The sequence below is a fragment of the Oncorhynchus keta genome, chromosome 28 (assembly GCF_023373465.1).
Source record: "Oncorhynchus keta strain PuntledgeMale-10-30-2019 chromosome 28, Oket_V2, whole genome shotgun sequence".
Taxonomy (NCBI): domain Eukaryota; kingdom Metazoa; phylum Chordata; class Actinopteri; order Salmoniformes; family Salmonidae; genus Oncorhynchus; species Oncorhynchus keta.
In genome coordinates, this window is record NC_068448.1 from 76,724,603 (window position 1) to 76,738,978 (window position 14,376).

Sequence of the window (14,376 nt, forward strand, 5' to 3'; positions counted from 1 at the left end):
GTGAAACAGATCAGTTATTACACAGATCATTAACACATGCGTGGCATAGCGGCAGGCCTCGAACCTGAGTTCCTTTGAGTCTTACGGGGACATTTGGGAATCACTGGTGCGGTCAGTGTAACCACTTCCATTACAATCAATCACATCATATTACACATTTAGATATCTTTATTCAGCACGCTAATTTCGCTCCTCTCAATGTGGATGGGTAAACACCATGAAGGTAACTAAACTGCACTGGGCCACGGTTGTGAATAAGTGAATGCTAATTGAGTCTATCAAGGATTTTTTTTTTAAAATGAGCTACGTTAATGATGTGTGTGTGTATGTTGCGTAAAGAGATCTCAGGGAATTGATGCAGAAAAAAACCACACAGTCAATTGAATGGAGACGTTCTAGGGGAGAGCTGGCTTGGAGAGCTGGCTTTTTGTCCTACTAAAATGATTGCAAATTGCTGCAATTCCTCTGGGACTTAGCATGGGACAATGGGAAACATGATGGACCTACTTTAAAAACAGAGACAAACAGAGAATGCAGTGTTTAATTCAAACCATTTCCCCCCAGTAATTTAAATACATATTCTCCTGAGCCACTCTTCATTATTGTAGAGTGAAGTCAATTGGAATTACAATAAACTTGATAAAATCAAGCAGATTCAAATCCAATCAAATCAAATTGTATTTGTCACATGAGCTGAGTACAACAGGTATTTCACCTTACAGTGAAATGCTTACTTACATAACAAACAGTGCAGTTCAAGAAAGAGTTTCAGAAAATATTTATTAAATAAACTAAAGTTTAAAAAATGTATCCAAAAGTAACACAATAAAATTACATAACATTATAAAAAATATAAAAAATGAATAAAGTAACAAATAGTTAAAGAGCAGCAGTAAAATAACAATAGTGAGGCTCCAGTTGAAGTCGGAAGTTTACATATACCTTAGTCAAATACATGTTTTTACAGTTTTCCTGACTTTCTCAGTTTTTGACAATTCCTGAGATTTACTCCTAGTAAAAATTCCCTGTCTTAGGTCAGTTAGGATCACCACTTTATTTTATGAATGTGAAATGTTAGAATAATAGTAGAGAGAATGATTTATTTCAGCTTTTATTTCTTTCATCATCAAAGTTTACACTCACTCAATTAGTATTTGGTAGCATTGCCTTTAAATTGTTTAACTTGGGTCAAATGTTTCGGGTAGCCTTCCACAAGCTTCCCACAATAAGTTGGGTGAATGTTGGCCCATGCCTCCTGACAGAGCTGGTGTAACTGAGTCAGGTTTGTAGGCCTCCTTGCTCACACACGCCTTTTCAGTTCTGCCGACAAAATTTTTATGGGAGTGAGGTCAGGGCTTTGTGATGGCCACTCCAATACCTTGACTTTGTTGACCTTAAGCCATTTTGCCACAACTTTGGAAGTATGCTTGGGGTCATTGTCCATTTGGAAGACCCATTTGCGACCAAGCTTTAACTTCCTGACTGATGTCTTGAGATGTTGCTTCAATATATCCACATGATTTTCCTCCCTCATGATGCCATCTATTTTGTGAAGTGCACCAGTCCCTCCTGCAGCAAAGCACCTCCACAACATGATACTGCCACCCCCGTGCTTCACGTATGGGATGGTGTTCTTCGGCTTGCAAGCCTCCCCCTTTTTCGTCCAAACATAACGATGGTCATCATGGCCAAACAGTTCTATTTTTGTTTCATCGGACCAGAGGACATTTCTCCAAAAAGTACGATCTTTGTCCCCATGTGCAGTTGCAAACCGTAGTCTGGATTTTTATGGTGGTTTTGGTGCAGTGGCTTCTTCCTTGCTGAGCGGCCTTTCAGGTTATGTCGATATAGGACTCGTTTTACTGTGGATATAAATATTTTTCTACCTGTTTCCTCCAGCATCATCACAAGGTTCTTTGCTGTTGTTCTGGGATTGAGTTGCACTTTTCGCACCAAAGTACGTTCATCTCTAGGAGACAGAAGGTGTCTCCTTCCTGAGCGGTATGATGGCTGCATGGTCCCATGGTGTTTATACTTGCGGACTATTGTTTGTACAGATGAACGTGGTACCTTCAGGCGTTTGGAAATTGCTCCCAAACCAGACTTGTGGAGGTCTACAATTTTCTAATTGAGGTCTTGGCTGATTTATTTGTATTTTCCCATGATATCAAGCAAAGAGGCACTGAGTTTGAAGGAAGGCCTTGAAATACATCCCCAGGTACACCTCCAATTGATTCAAGTCAAATCTAAATCAAATCAAATGTATTTATATAGCCCTTCGTACATCAGCTGATATCTCAAAGTGCTGTACAGAAACCCAGCCTAAAACCCCAAACAGCAAGCAATGCAGGTGTAGAAGCACGGTGGCTAGGAAAAACTCCCTAGAAAGACCAAAACCTACCTGTCCTAAAGTGATGTCAATAGCCTATCAGAAGCTTCTAAAGCCATGATTTTCTGGAATTTTCCAAGCTGTTCAAGGCACAGTCAACTTAGTGTATGCAAACTTCTGACCCACTGGAATTGTGATACAGTGAATTATAAGTTAAATCATCTGTCTGTAAACAATTGTTGGAAAAATGACTTGTGTCATGCACAGAGGGGGGTGGAGCTGTTGGCCGAGGTTGGAGTAGCCAGGCGGAAGGCATGGCCAGCCGTTGAGAAATGCTTGTTGAAGTTTTCGATAATCATGGATTTATCGGTGGTGACCGTGTTACCTAGCCTCAGTGCAGTGGGCAGCTGGGAGGAGGTGCTCTTGTTCTCCATGGACTTCACAGTGTCCCAGAACTTTTTGGAGTTGGAGCTACAGGATGCAAACTTCTGCCTGAAGAAGCTGGCCTTAGCTTTCCTGACTGACTGCGTGTATTGGTTCCTGACTTCCCTGAACAGTTGCATATCGCGGGGACTGTTCGATGCTATTGCAGTCCGCCACAGGATGTTTTTGTGCTGGTCGAGGGCAGTCAGGTCTGGAGTGAACCAAGGGCTGTATCTGTTCTTCGTTCTACATTTTTTGAACGGAGCATGCTTATCTAAAATGGTGAGGAAGTTACTTTTAAAGAATGACCAGGCATCTTCAACTGACGGGATGAGGTCAATGTCCTTCCAGGATACCCGGGCCAGGTCGATTAGAAAGGCCTGCTCACAGAAGTGTGTTAGGGAGCGTTTGACAGTGATGAGGGTTGGTCGTTTGACTGCGGCTCCATAGCGGATACAGGCAATGAGGCAGTGATCACTGAGATCCTGGTTGAAGACAGCGGAGGTGTATTTGGAGGGCCAGTTGGTCAGGATGACGTCTATGAGGGTGCCCTTGTTTACAGAGTTAGGGTTGTACCTGGTGAGTTCCTAGTATGATAGGTGCAGTGAAATGTGTTTTACAGGGTCAGTCATAGTAGTATGATAGGTGCAGTGAAATGTATTGTTTTACAGGGTCAGCCATAGTAGTATGATAGGTGTTGTTTTACAGGGTCAGTCATAGTAGTATGATAGGTGTTGTTTTACAGGGTCGGTCATAGTAGTATGATAGGTGCAGTGAAATGTATTGTTTTACAGGGTCAGCCATAGTAGTACGGGGCCCTGGAGCAAATTAGAATTAAGTGTCTTGCTCAAGGGACATCGACAGATTTTTAACCTCTCGGCTATTCAAAACAGTGACCTTTTTGGTTACTGGCCCAACACTCCAACCGTTAGGCCACCTTTAAGTGTCAACCTGATTGCCTAATCCATTTTAGAATAAAAATGTAACGTAACAAAATGTGGAAAAAGTCAAGGGTTGTGAAAACTTTCCGAACGCGCTGTATATCACAGGCAGACGGTGGCACCTTCATTGGGGAGAATGGGCTCATAGTAATGGCTGGAATGGATTGAATGGAATGGCTGGAATGGAATCAATTGAATGTATGGAAGACATGATTTCCATGTGTTTGATACCGTTACATCCAATCCATTCCATTCAATCCATTCCATTCAATCCATTCCATTCAATCCATTCCATCCAATCCATTCCATTCAATCCATTCCATCCAATCCATTCCATCCAATCCATTCCATCCAATCCATTCCATTCAATCCATTCCATTCAATCCATTCCATCCAATCCATTCCATTCAATCCATTCCATCCAATCCAATCCATTCCATTCAATCCATTCCATCCAATCCATTCCATTCAATCCATTCCATTCAATCCATTCCATTCAATCCATTCCATTCAATCCATTCCATCCAATCCATTCCATCCAATCCATTCCATCCATTCAATCCATTCCATCCAATCCATTCCATCCAATCCATTCCATCCATTCCATCCAATCCATTCCATCCAATCCATTCCATTCAATCCATTCCATCCAATCCATTCCATCCAATCCATTCCATTCACTCCATTCCATCCAATCCATTCCATCCAATCCATTCCATTCAATCCATTCCATCCAATCCGTTCCATCCAATCCATTCCATCCAATCCATTCCATCCAATCCATTCCATCCAATCCATTCCATTCAATCCGTTCCATCCAATCCATTCCATCCAATCCATTCCATTCAATCCATTCCATCCAATCCATTCAATCCATTCCATCCAATCCATTCCATCCAATCCATTCCATTCAATCCATTCCATCCAATCCATTCAATCCATTCCATCCAATCCATTCCATCCAATCCATTCCATCCAATCCATTCCATCCAATCCATTCCATCCAATCCATTCCATTCAGTCCGTTCCATCCAATCCATTCCATCTAATCCATTCCATCCAATCCATTCCATTCAATCCATTCCATCCAATCCATTCCATCCAATCCATTCCATTCAATCCATTCCATCCAATCCATTCAATCCATTCCATCCAATCCATTCCATCCAATCCATTCCATCCAATCCATTCCATTCAATCCATTCCATCCAATCCATTCAATCCATTCCATCCAATCCATTCCATCCAATCCATTCCATCCAATCCATTCCATTCAATCCATTCCATCCAATCCATTCAATCCATTCCATCCAATCCATTCCATCCAATCCATTCCATCCAATCCATTCCATCCAATCCATTCCATCCAATCTATTCCATTCAATCCATTCCGGCCATTATTATTAGCCTTCCAGCAGCCTCCTTCAATGTATTTAAAGCAATTAAGCTAGAGGGGCTCTGGTATATTGGCCATATACCACAAACCACAGAGGTGCCTTATTGCTATTATAAACTGGTTACCAACTAAATTAGAGTAGTAAAAATAAATGTTTTGTCATACCCGTGGTATACGGTCTGATGATCAGTGCTCGAAACACCCAGTTAATTTATTTATTTATATATCAAAATACACCGAGTATGAAAAGCCTTTTTGAGTTTTAATGTAATACTGAACAAAAATATAAACACAACATGCAACAATTTGAAAGATTTTACTGAGTTACAGTTGATATAAGGAAATGTGTCAATTGTGATGAATTCATTAGGCATTCATCTATGGATTTCACATGACTGGGAATACAGATATGCATCTGTTGGTCACAGATACCTTAAAAATAATGGGCCTCAGAATGAGCCTCAAGATCTTTTCATGGCATCTCTGTGCATTCAAATTGCCATCGATTAAAATGCAATTGTGTTCTTTGTTCGTAGCTTATGCCTGCCCATACCATAACCTAACCCTACAGCCACCATGGGGCACCCTGTTCACAACGTTGACATCAGCAGAGCGCTCGCCCACATAACGCCGTACACCTGTTCTTCGGTTGTGAGTCTATGACTAGGCTGGCTGGAGTGTTTGACCATTTTTAGGTCCTTCCTCTGACACTGCCTCCAAATGCCATGTTAAATTACCATCAATAGGTTGACAGGGATTAAATCTGACATATTTCACGTACAGTAGGGTACTGTAGTCTTTAGCCAACAGGAGTGAAAATATATCATGGCCTTGGTATTATGCACGTACTACTTATGCAATGTTGTTTGTGAGCCACTAGGGGTCGGTGTTGTCTAAAGGAATCCTCATCTCTCGCTCGGCCCATAGGAACAATAATTAAAACACAGTAATAAGACCAGTATCATATAAAGTGTTAAACAAACACAGTATTTTACACGCATAGATGTCTAAATCAAGAGATCACATATTTTAATAAACACATCATTTTGACTTCTGCATTAAGGCCTAAGCGTTTTGAAGGGATACATGAAACTGAATTACTACTACCGCAATAAACTGAGCAATGAATACTATGAAATCACATAATATAGGCTTGTCATTTTATACATCACATAATATAGGCTTTCCATTTCATACATCACATAATATAGGCTTTCCATTTCAGAAGATCCTACAGATTCGACATTAAACGCATGTTAAAATGTACCACTCTACAAATTGTACTTATACCTACATTGTAGATAAATAAAAGATAAGCTCAAATTGTTATGAAACTTTTATTAATGGACAAACTACCACTCAGCTGAAATTCAGGACCCAGTACGCTTCTACGGAAAGGGGAGGGGTTTATGAATGATTGACAGGTCATCAGAGTGCCGTCTACAGTGAAGGAGAAATGAAAACTAAAGCTTGTCGCCGAGACTATTACTGAAAAATTGATTTGCTTCTGTTGATTCTGCATTACACAGCAGTTAGGCGATCAAAGGATGTAGCTATATTTAACAGTCATTTACGCCTTGAAGCCTTTCCAGTCGAGCCGATAATGCTTAAAACGAAGCTGCCCATGAGAACCGCGGAGGCAGGAGATGATACGGCCGAGGAACAGCCGGATCTCCATATTCCCAGATCGGTCTCTCCCACGATCTCCGATAGGCTCGAAGATTCATCCAGACACCCAGGATATCCATCTCAATTGGACAAAGAGGCCGTTTTCGAGTGGTTTGGTTTGCATCTAAATCCTGCCAAGCGGATCGAGTTCATGTGCGGACTGCTGCATATGTGCCAGCCGCTCGAACTCCGGTTTTTGGGCTCCTGTCTGGAAGACTTGGCACGGAAAGATTACCCAATTCTACGGGATGTCGAGATCAGGGCGAACTGTCCGAATGATTTGGGCATTTTATCTGATGTTATCGACCCGGTGGTGCGCTCCAAACTGCTGGTCTGCTTATCTCTTCTGCGATCTGACAGCAGGGAGTGTGCGGGAATACTATTTCAGATATTGAACCATATGGATCCCTCCTTGTTCTACAAAAACTATCCCGGTTATTCTGTTTCTCCCTTCAGGGACCCGTTCCATCCTTCGCGTGTGGACGGGAAAACGTTCAGGAGAACAGAGCATATTTGCGGGCGTCCAATAGAGGAAGCAGTCGGACCCTTGGAGCAGTTTGCGTTGCTTTTTACTATGGCTTCGTTGCATCCGGCGTTTCCTTTTCATCAAAGAGAAACCCTTCTAGTGCATCTGGACAAAATCAAATTTGCCACAGAGGATAGACAGCAGAATCGGTACAGAATAAACGCCCAGGTAACATTGATTAATAGTTGGTTAGTTTGTTAGCTGACTTAACTTTCAAGAGTTTTGGACCTGTGGTCTGATGCCGATAGCGAGCTATTTATTGAAGTTTGAATATTATATCTAGTTGGCAAAGAGTACTATGAATTAGTCAAGACAGTTAGCTAAATATATATCATTATTTATTAGCTCGCTAACGTTAGGTAGCTAGTTTGGCCATTTAGCCAAAGAATGGTACTGTAGTTAGCCAACATGGGCACAACAGGTTAGCTACACCGAACAAAAATATAAACGCAGCCATTTCAAAAATGTTACAGGTGATAGAAGGAAATCAGTCAATTGAAAATAAATGAATCTGGTCCTAATCTGTGGCTCCCCAGTGGGTGGATCTATGCAGGATTTATTACAGACATAAATACTCCTCACCCCCCCCCACCTCAGAAGATCCTGCAGGTGAAGAAGCCAGATGTGGAGGTCCTGGGCTGGCGTGGTTACAACATGTGGTTGTGAGGCGGTTTGGGTTTATTGCAAAATTTCTCGTAAACGCAGTTGGCAACAGCTCTGTTGGACATTCCTGCAGTCAGCATGCCAATTGTACGCCCCCTCAAAACATGAGACAACTATGGCAATTGTGTTGTGTGACAAAACGGCACCTTTTATTATTCCCAGCACAAGGTGCACCTGTGTAATAATAATAACGCTGTTTAATCAGCTTCTCGGTAATCCATTCACCTGACAGGTGTGGCATATCCTGGCACGGAAGACATTTCTGGGATTTTTTTTATTTCAGTTAAATGAAAAATGGGACCAATACTTTACATGTTGCGTTTTTATTTTTGTTCAGTATAATATATAGCCAACGTAGCTTGGATAATAATAATAATATATGCCATTTAGCTGACGCTTTTATCCAAAGCGACTTACAGTCACGTGTGCATACATTCTACGTATGGGTGGTCCCGGGAATCGAACCCACTACCCTGGCGTTACAAGCGCCATGCTCTACCAACTGAGCCACAGACCTAGTTAACTTGGTGATGAACGCTCGGCGTGAAGCTAGGTACATTTAGCTAGCTAGCGTAGGCAAATTGTGAATCTCTTCGTGCTATGCTAAGTACAGTTTTGTCCATATATTCATCCATCTCTTAATGTTCCTGATGTTTTAAAACCAAAAGTCTCTGCTAGGTTTGCGAGACCAACGTGTATGTAAGAAGTCATGTCATCCTCTGGCGTCTGACAGCCGGGAGAGGCGAGTTAGGGATGGGTTTCGCCCTTTGCCAACACAGCTACAAAAACATATTGACCTTTTCTCAGATTATCTTGCGTTTTGTTACCGCGTATGCTTTAGTAAAAGTTTGCAAACGAGATAAATTGGCATATATTAAATAAGACTGCGGCTCAAATCTAGGCTAAATAAGTGCATCGTGTTTTTCATTCATGAGAGAGTATGAGAGAAATTGTAGTAGGCCTATAATAACAAGCAAACACACGCCGTGTTTATGCTTTCCTCTCAAAGTAGCAGTGTTGCTTTTACAATGTTGGATGAGTTTCAGTTGCTCTATTGCCCTGAATATAAATCCATCTGCCACATAACCTCAGGGAAAGAAAGTTGTTGTAATAAGCAACAACAACAAAAAATAGGTTTTGCATGAGAACTCTGCCCGTGTTTGGCTAAATGGCCAAACTAGCTAGCTAACGTTAGCGAGCTAATAAATAATGATATATATTTAGCTAACTGTCTTGTCTAATTCATAGTACTCTTTGCCAACTATATATAATATACAAACTGGGAAAGTTATTCCCTTGAATCTGTTCACCGATTTTTTTCCCCCCCGAATTGTGAGACTTTCAAAATACCATTGGCTCATTTTGACAATGTAGATTAGGTTATCCCAATCTTTTACAAAAGGCTTTAATAGTAGGACTAGTTCTCAACGGTTGACATTTGACAGATGGGGGAAGATGCAGTATTTGTGCAGATTTAATCTTCTTTTGCACCAAGGATTAACAACAAACACCAAGGATTAACATTCTCCTCTGGCTCATATAGCCTAGTTTATTCAAAACAGTAAGAACATATTTTTTTATTTGTCCTTTATTTAACTAGGCAAATCAGTTAAGAACATATTCTTATTTTCAATGACGGACTAGGAACAGTGGGTTAACTGCCTGTTCAGGGGCAGGACGACAGATTTGTACCTTGTCAGCTTGGGTGTATGAACTTGCAACCGTCCGGTTACTAGTCCAACGCTCTAACCACTAGGCTACCCTGTGCTCATGTGGCAATTAAAAAATGAAATCACTACATGTGAGGACAGAGTCCAGGCTTTATTTACAGCCTACTGTGAGTTTATTAGACAGGCCATTCACTGTGTTGAAATGGACAAACAGCTGGATCCCTCCCCATACCACTGTTTGAAGGAACACCACCTCACATACAGTATTTTTTTGTGATTTTAAAAATGCAATATGTACATTTTTGCAATATGTACCAAATTCACATAGAAATGTGATCTATAGATCTGTCATTCTCCATGAAAGCAAGTCTAAGAAGCGGTAGTTATATACTATGTGTGTTATTTCTATGCTTCCCATTCTTAAATTGCATTTTTTTATTTCTTTGTATTTTTACTTTCTCTCTAGATATGGCAAAACTCCACTAAAGAGGTCTCTAGCTTAGCCATATCAGCCTCTATTAGGGATGTGATTAGCCTCGTTGCAAAACAGGCTTCCCTAAAACGGCCTGGGGAAGTTTATGGCAGAAGAATAGCTAAATAGGGGTGGGAACCTGGTGTAAATCAGTGATGCCTCACAGCACAGTAAATCAATCCAATGCCTTTCTTGGGTGGAGCACCAATAGTGCTCAGTAGATTTAGTTCCGTAGGTGCAACAGTGCATGAGGATTGGCCGGGGCAATCGCATATTTAAACAACAAGAGTTTCTAAACCCGGAGGCACAACATCCCGAGACTTCCGGGAACGCTTGCGAAACAGACCAGGCAGGGGTTTGGGGTTCGAGAAGTCAACATGCACACTAATCATTTGATTATTAAACTGATTATGACAGAAGGTCGAATATGGCATTAGTCATGTAAACACCTCACTCTGTTTATCTTAATCGGCGTAAGGTCCTAATCGAAGTAAGCATATGCCAATTAAAACAGCAGGTTTTCTGAGGAATCTTTTTTAATTATTATGGCCTGTAAATCCTCAGTTAAAGCAGTGTATTAGATCTGCGCAGGTTTCGGGCTTCCTTGTTTTGTGCGAGTTCTGAAAAATGAAAATAAAATATTTTTTTCCCATTTTAAACGCTATATGTCCGAACTCAGAATTAAATAGACATCGCAAAAATAACATGGTTGCTGTGGTAGAATGTTTATTTTGATTGGCAATTTCCTGCATCTATCAAAGTACCATCAGGTAGCCTGATTTCAGATGTGTCCATGTAAACATGATTATTAGATCAATCTTTCTTCTTCTCACATAGCATGTAAACGTTTAAATCAAATTATTACATTATTCACAATAATCGGATTATTGTGTGCATGTAACCGTACTCAATGGGATGTGAACAAAAAGGATTCCTTAGTTGTTCATTTTTTTGAAAATCTAATGGCACAATTTCGATTTGAGCCAATGTCTTAAGTAGCTGAACAGGTTATTACTCCAACCTTGTAAATGTGACAAACTGACACGTTTTTAATTATAAACAAAAAACTTTGTATCGACGAGTGGGTGCCTTTGATTCGATGGCCTGCACATGGGCAGTTCATGACCCCATGACGTGTTTGTAGGCATGAGTTTAGCTAGCCATGACATCGCCTACAAGTGTGATAGGGGATTTCTATTGGATAAGCAGTTTTAGCCTTATCTTCATACCAGTGACAGTCAATGCCGTTTAAGATTAGGGAGGACAATTGTTTTTTATTTTTTTATTATGAACATGGCCTTATTTCTGTTACAGCATATTGGATGACTGTCATTCATATTCCATTCACCCAGCTCAATGTAACAGTGATAGGTTTAGGTTACTGTCATTCATATTCCAGTCACCCAGCTCAATGTAACAGTGACAGGTTTAGGTTACTGTCATTCATATTCCATTCACCCAGTTCAATGTAACAGTGATAGGTTTAGGATACTGTCATTCATATTCCATTCACCCAGTTCAATGTAACAGTGATAGGTTTAGGATACTGTCATTCATATTTCATTCACCCAGTTCAATGTAACAGTGACAGGTTTAGGTTACTGTCATTCATATTCCATTCACCCAGCTCAATGTAACAGTGACAGGTTTAGGTTACTGTCATTCATATTCCATTCACCCAGCTCAATGGAACAGTGATAGGTTTAGGTTACTGTCATTCATATTCCATTCACCCAGTTCAATGTAACAGTGATAGGTTTAGGTTACTGTCATTCATATTCCAGTCACCCAGCTCAATGTAACAGTGACAGGTTTAGGTTACTGCCATTCATATTCCATTCACCCAGCTCAATGTAACAGTGACAGGTTTAGGTTACTGTCATTCATATTCCATTCACCCAGCTCAATGTAACAGTGATAGGTTTAGGTTACTGTCATTCATATTCCAGTCACCCAGCTCAATGTAACAGTGACAGGTTTAGGTTACTGTCATTCATATTCCATTCACCCAGCTCAATGTAACAGTGATAGGTTTAGGTTACTGTCATTCATATTCCATTCACCCAGCTCAATGTAACAGTGACAGGTTTAGGTTACTGTCATTCATATTCCATTCACCCAGCTCAATGTAACAGTGACAGGTTTAGGTTACTGTCATTCATATTCCATTCACCCAGCTCAATGTAACAGTGATAGGTTTAGGTTACTGTCATTCATATTCCATTCACCCAGCTCAATGTAACAGTGACAGGTTTAGGTTACTGTCATTCATATTCCATTCACCCAGTTCAATGTAACAGTGATAGGTTTAGGTTACTGTCATTCATATTCCATTCACCCAGCTCAATGTAACAGTGATAGGTTTAGGTTACTGTCATTCATATTCCATTCACCCAGCTCAATGTAACAGTGATAGGTTTAGGATACTGTCATTCATATTCCATTCACCCAGCTCAATGTAACAGTGACAGGTTTAGGTTACTGTCATTCATATTCCATTCACCCAGTTCAATGTAACAGTGATAGGTTTAGGTTACTGTCATTCATATTCCATTCACCCAGCTCAATGTAACAGTGATAGGTTTAGGATACTGTCATTCATATTCCATTCACCCAGCTCAATGTAACAGTGATAGGTTTAGGATACTGTCATTCATATTCCAGTCACCCAGCTCAATGTAACAGTGATAGGTTTAGGTTACTGTCATTCATATTCCATTCACCCAGCTCAATGTAACAGTGATAGGTTTAGGTTACTGTCATTCATATTCCATTCACCCAGCTCAATGTAACAGTGATAGGTTTAGGATACTGTCATTCATATTCCATTCACCCAGCTCAATGTAACAGTGATAGGTTTAGGATACTGTCATTCATATTCCATTCACCCAGCTCAATGTAACAGTGATAGGTTTAGGATACTGTCATTCATATTCCAGTCACCCAGCTCAATGTAACAGTGATAGGTTTAGGTTACTGTCATTCATATTCCATTCACCCAGCTCAATGTAACAGTGATAGGTTTAGGATACTGTCATTCATATTCCATTCACCCAGCTCAATGTAACAGTGACAGGTTTAGGTTACTGTCATTCATATTCCAGTCACCCAGCTCAATGTAACAGTGATAGGTTTAGGTTACTGTCATTCATATTCCATTCACCCAGCTCAATGTAACAGTGATAGGTTTAGGTTACTGTCATTCATATTCCATTCACCCAGCTCAATGTAACAGTGATAGGTTTAGGATACTGTCATTCATATTCCATTCACCCAGCTCAATGTAACAGTGATAGGTTTAGGATACTGTCATTCATATTCCATTCACCCAGCTCAATGTAACAGTGATAGGTTTAGGTTACTGTCATTCATATTCCATTCACCCAGCTCAATGTAACAGTGACAGGTTTAGGTTACTGTCATTCATATTCCATTCACCCAGTTCAATGTAACAGTGACAGGTTTAGGTTACTGTCATTCATATTCACCCAGTTCAATGTAACAGTGATAGGTTTAGGTTACTGTCATTCATATTCACCCAGTTCAATGTAACAGTGACAGGTTTAGGTTACTGTCATTCATATTCACCCAGTTCAATGTAACAGTGATAGGTTTAGGTTACTGTCATTCATATTCATATTCACCCAGTTCAATGTAACAGTGACAGGTTTAGGTTACTGTCATTCATATTCCAGTCACCCAGCTCAATGTAACAGTGATAGTTTTAGGTTACTGCCATTCATTTCCATTCACCCAGTTCAATGTAACAGTGATAGGTTTAGGATACTACATGATACTCTAATGTTCCCTATACCAATCCAGCATCTATGTAATGACATGATAAATAAATAACAATAAGATCGCATCCAAGTCAACTCGCGCTGGTAGACTATCTCTGTCCCTGCTCCCCCTCGTCACTCACATGACTGCTGCTCTGCGTTGACCCTCTCGCTCTCCCTCATGCCTTAAAGCTCCCTCATGCATTAAAGCTCCCTCATTCATTAAAGCTCCCTCTTGCATTAAAGCTCCCTTATTCCTTAAAGCTCCCTCTTGCATTAAAGCTCCCTCATTCCTTAAAGCTCCCTCATGCATTAAAGCTCCCTCATGCATTAAAGCTCCCTCATGCATTAAAGCTCCCTCATGCATTAAAGCTCCCTCATGCATTAAAGCTCCCTCATTCCTTAAAGCTCCCTCATGCATTAAAGCTCCCTCATGCATTAAAGCTCCCTCATGCATTAAAGCTCCCTCATTCATTAAAGCTCCCTCATGCATTAAAGCTCCCTCATTC

General features: G+C 40.6%; 1 protein-coding gene and 1 long non-coding RNA gene across 51 annotated transcripts; both read left to right on the forward strand.

The window, feature by feature from the left end:
• Positions 1–5,580: 5,580 nt before the first annotated feature.
• LOC127912911 (zinc finger CCHC domain-containing protein 2-like) lies at positions 5,581–7,596 on the forward strand. Its single transcript, XM_052484004.1, has one exon. The coding sequence runs from the start codon at positions 6,693–6,695 to the stop codon at positions 7,482–7,484; it is 792 nt and encodes a 263-aa protein (XP_052339964.1). The 5' UTR covers positions 5,581–6,692; the 3' UTR covers positions 7,485–7,596.
• A 3,414-nt stretch (positions 7,597–11,010) lies between these two features.
• On the forward strand, positions 11,011–14,355 carry LOC127912912 (uncharacterized). Of its 50 annotated transcripts, none has more exons than XR_008084036.1 (8): positions 11,011–11,514; positions 11,680–11,734; positions 11,900–12,119; positions 12,230–12,504; positions 12,615–12,779; positions 12,945–13,054; positions 13,110–13,329; positions 13,440–14,355. It is a non-coding gene; the product is annotated as an uncharacterized LOC127912912 (long non-coding RNA). The 50 variants fall into 50 exon arrangements; XR_008084006.1 differs by lacking the exon at positions 11,680–11,734 and having other exon boundaries at positions 11,845–12,119; positions 12,230–12,339; positions 12,395–12,504; XR_008084024.1 differs by lacking the exon at positions 11,680–11,734 and having other exon boundaries at positions 11,845–12,119; positions 12,230–12,284; positions 12,395–12,504.
• The last annotated feature ends 21 nt before the right edge of the window (positions 14,356–14,376 follow it).

What these genes read in the sequence shown, in the direction of transcription:
- LOC127912911 (XM_052484004.1), top strand. Translation starts at nt 6,693, where the DNA reads ATGCTTAAAACGAAGCTGCCCATGAGAACCGCGGAGGCAGGAGATGAT.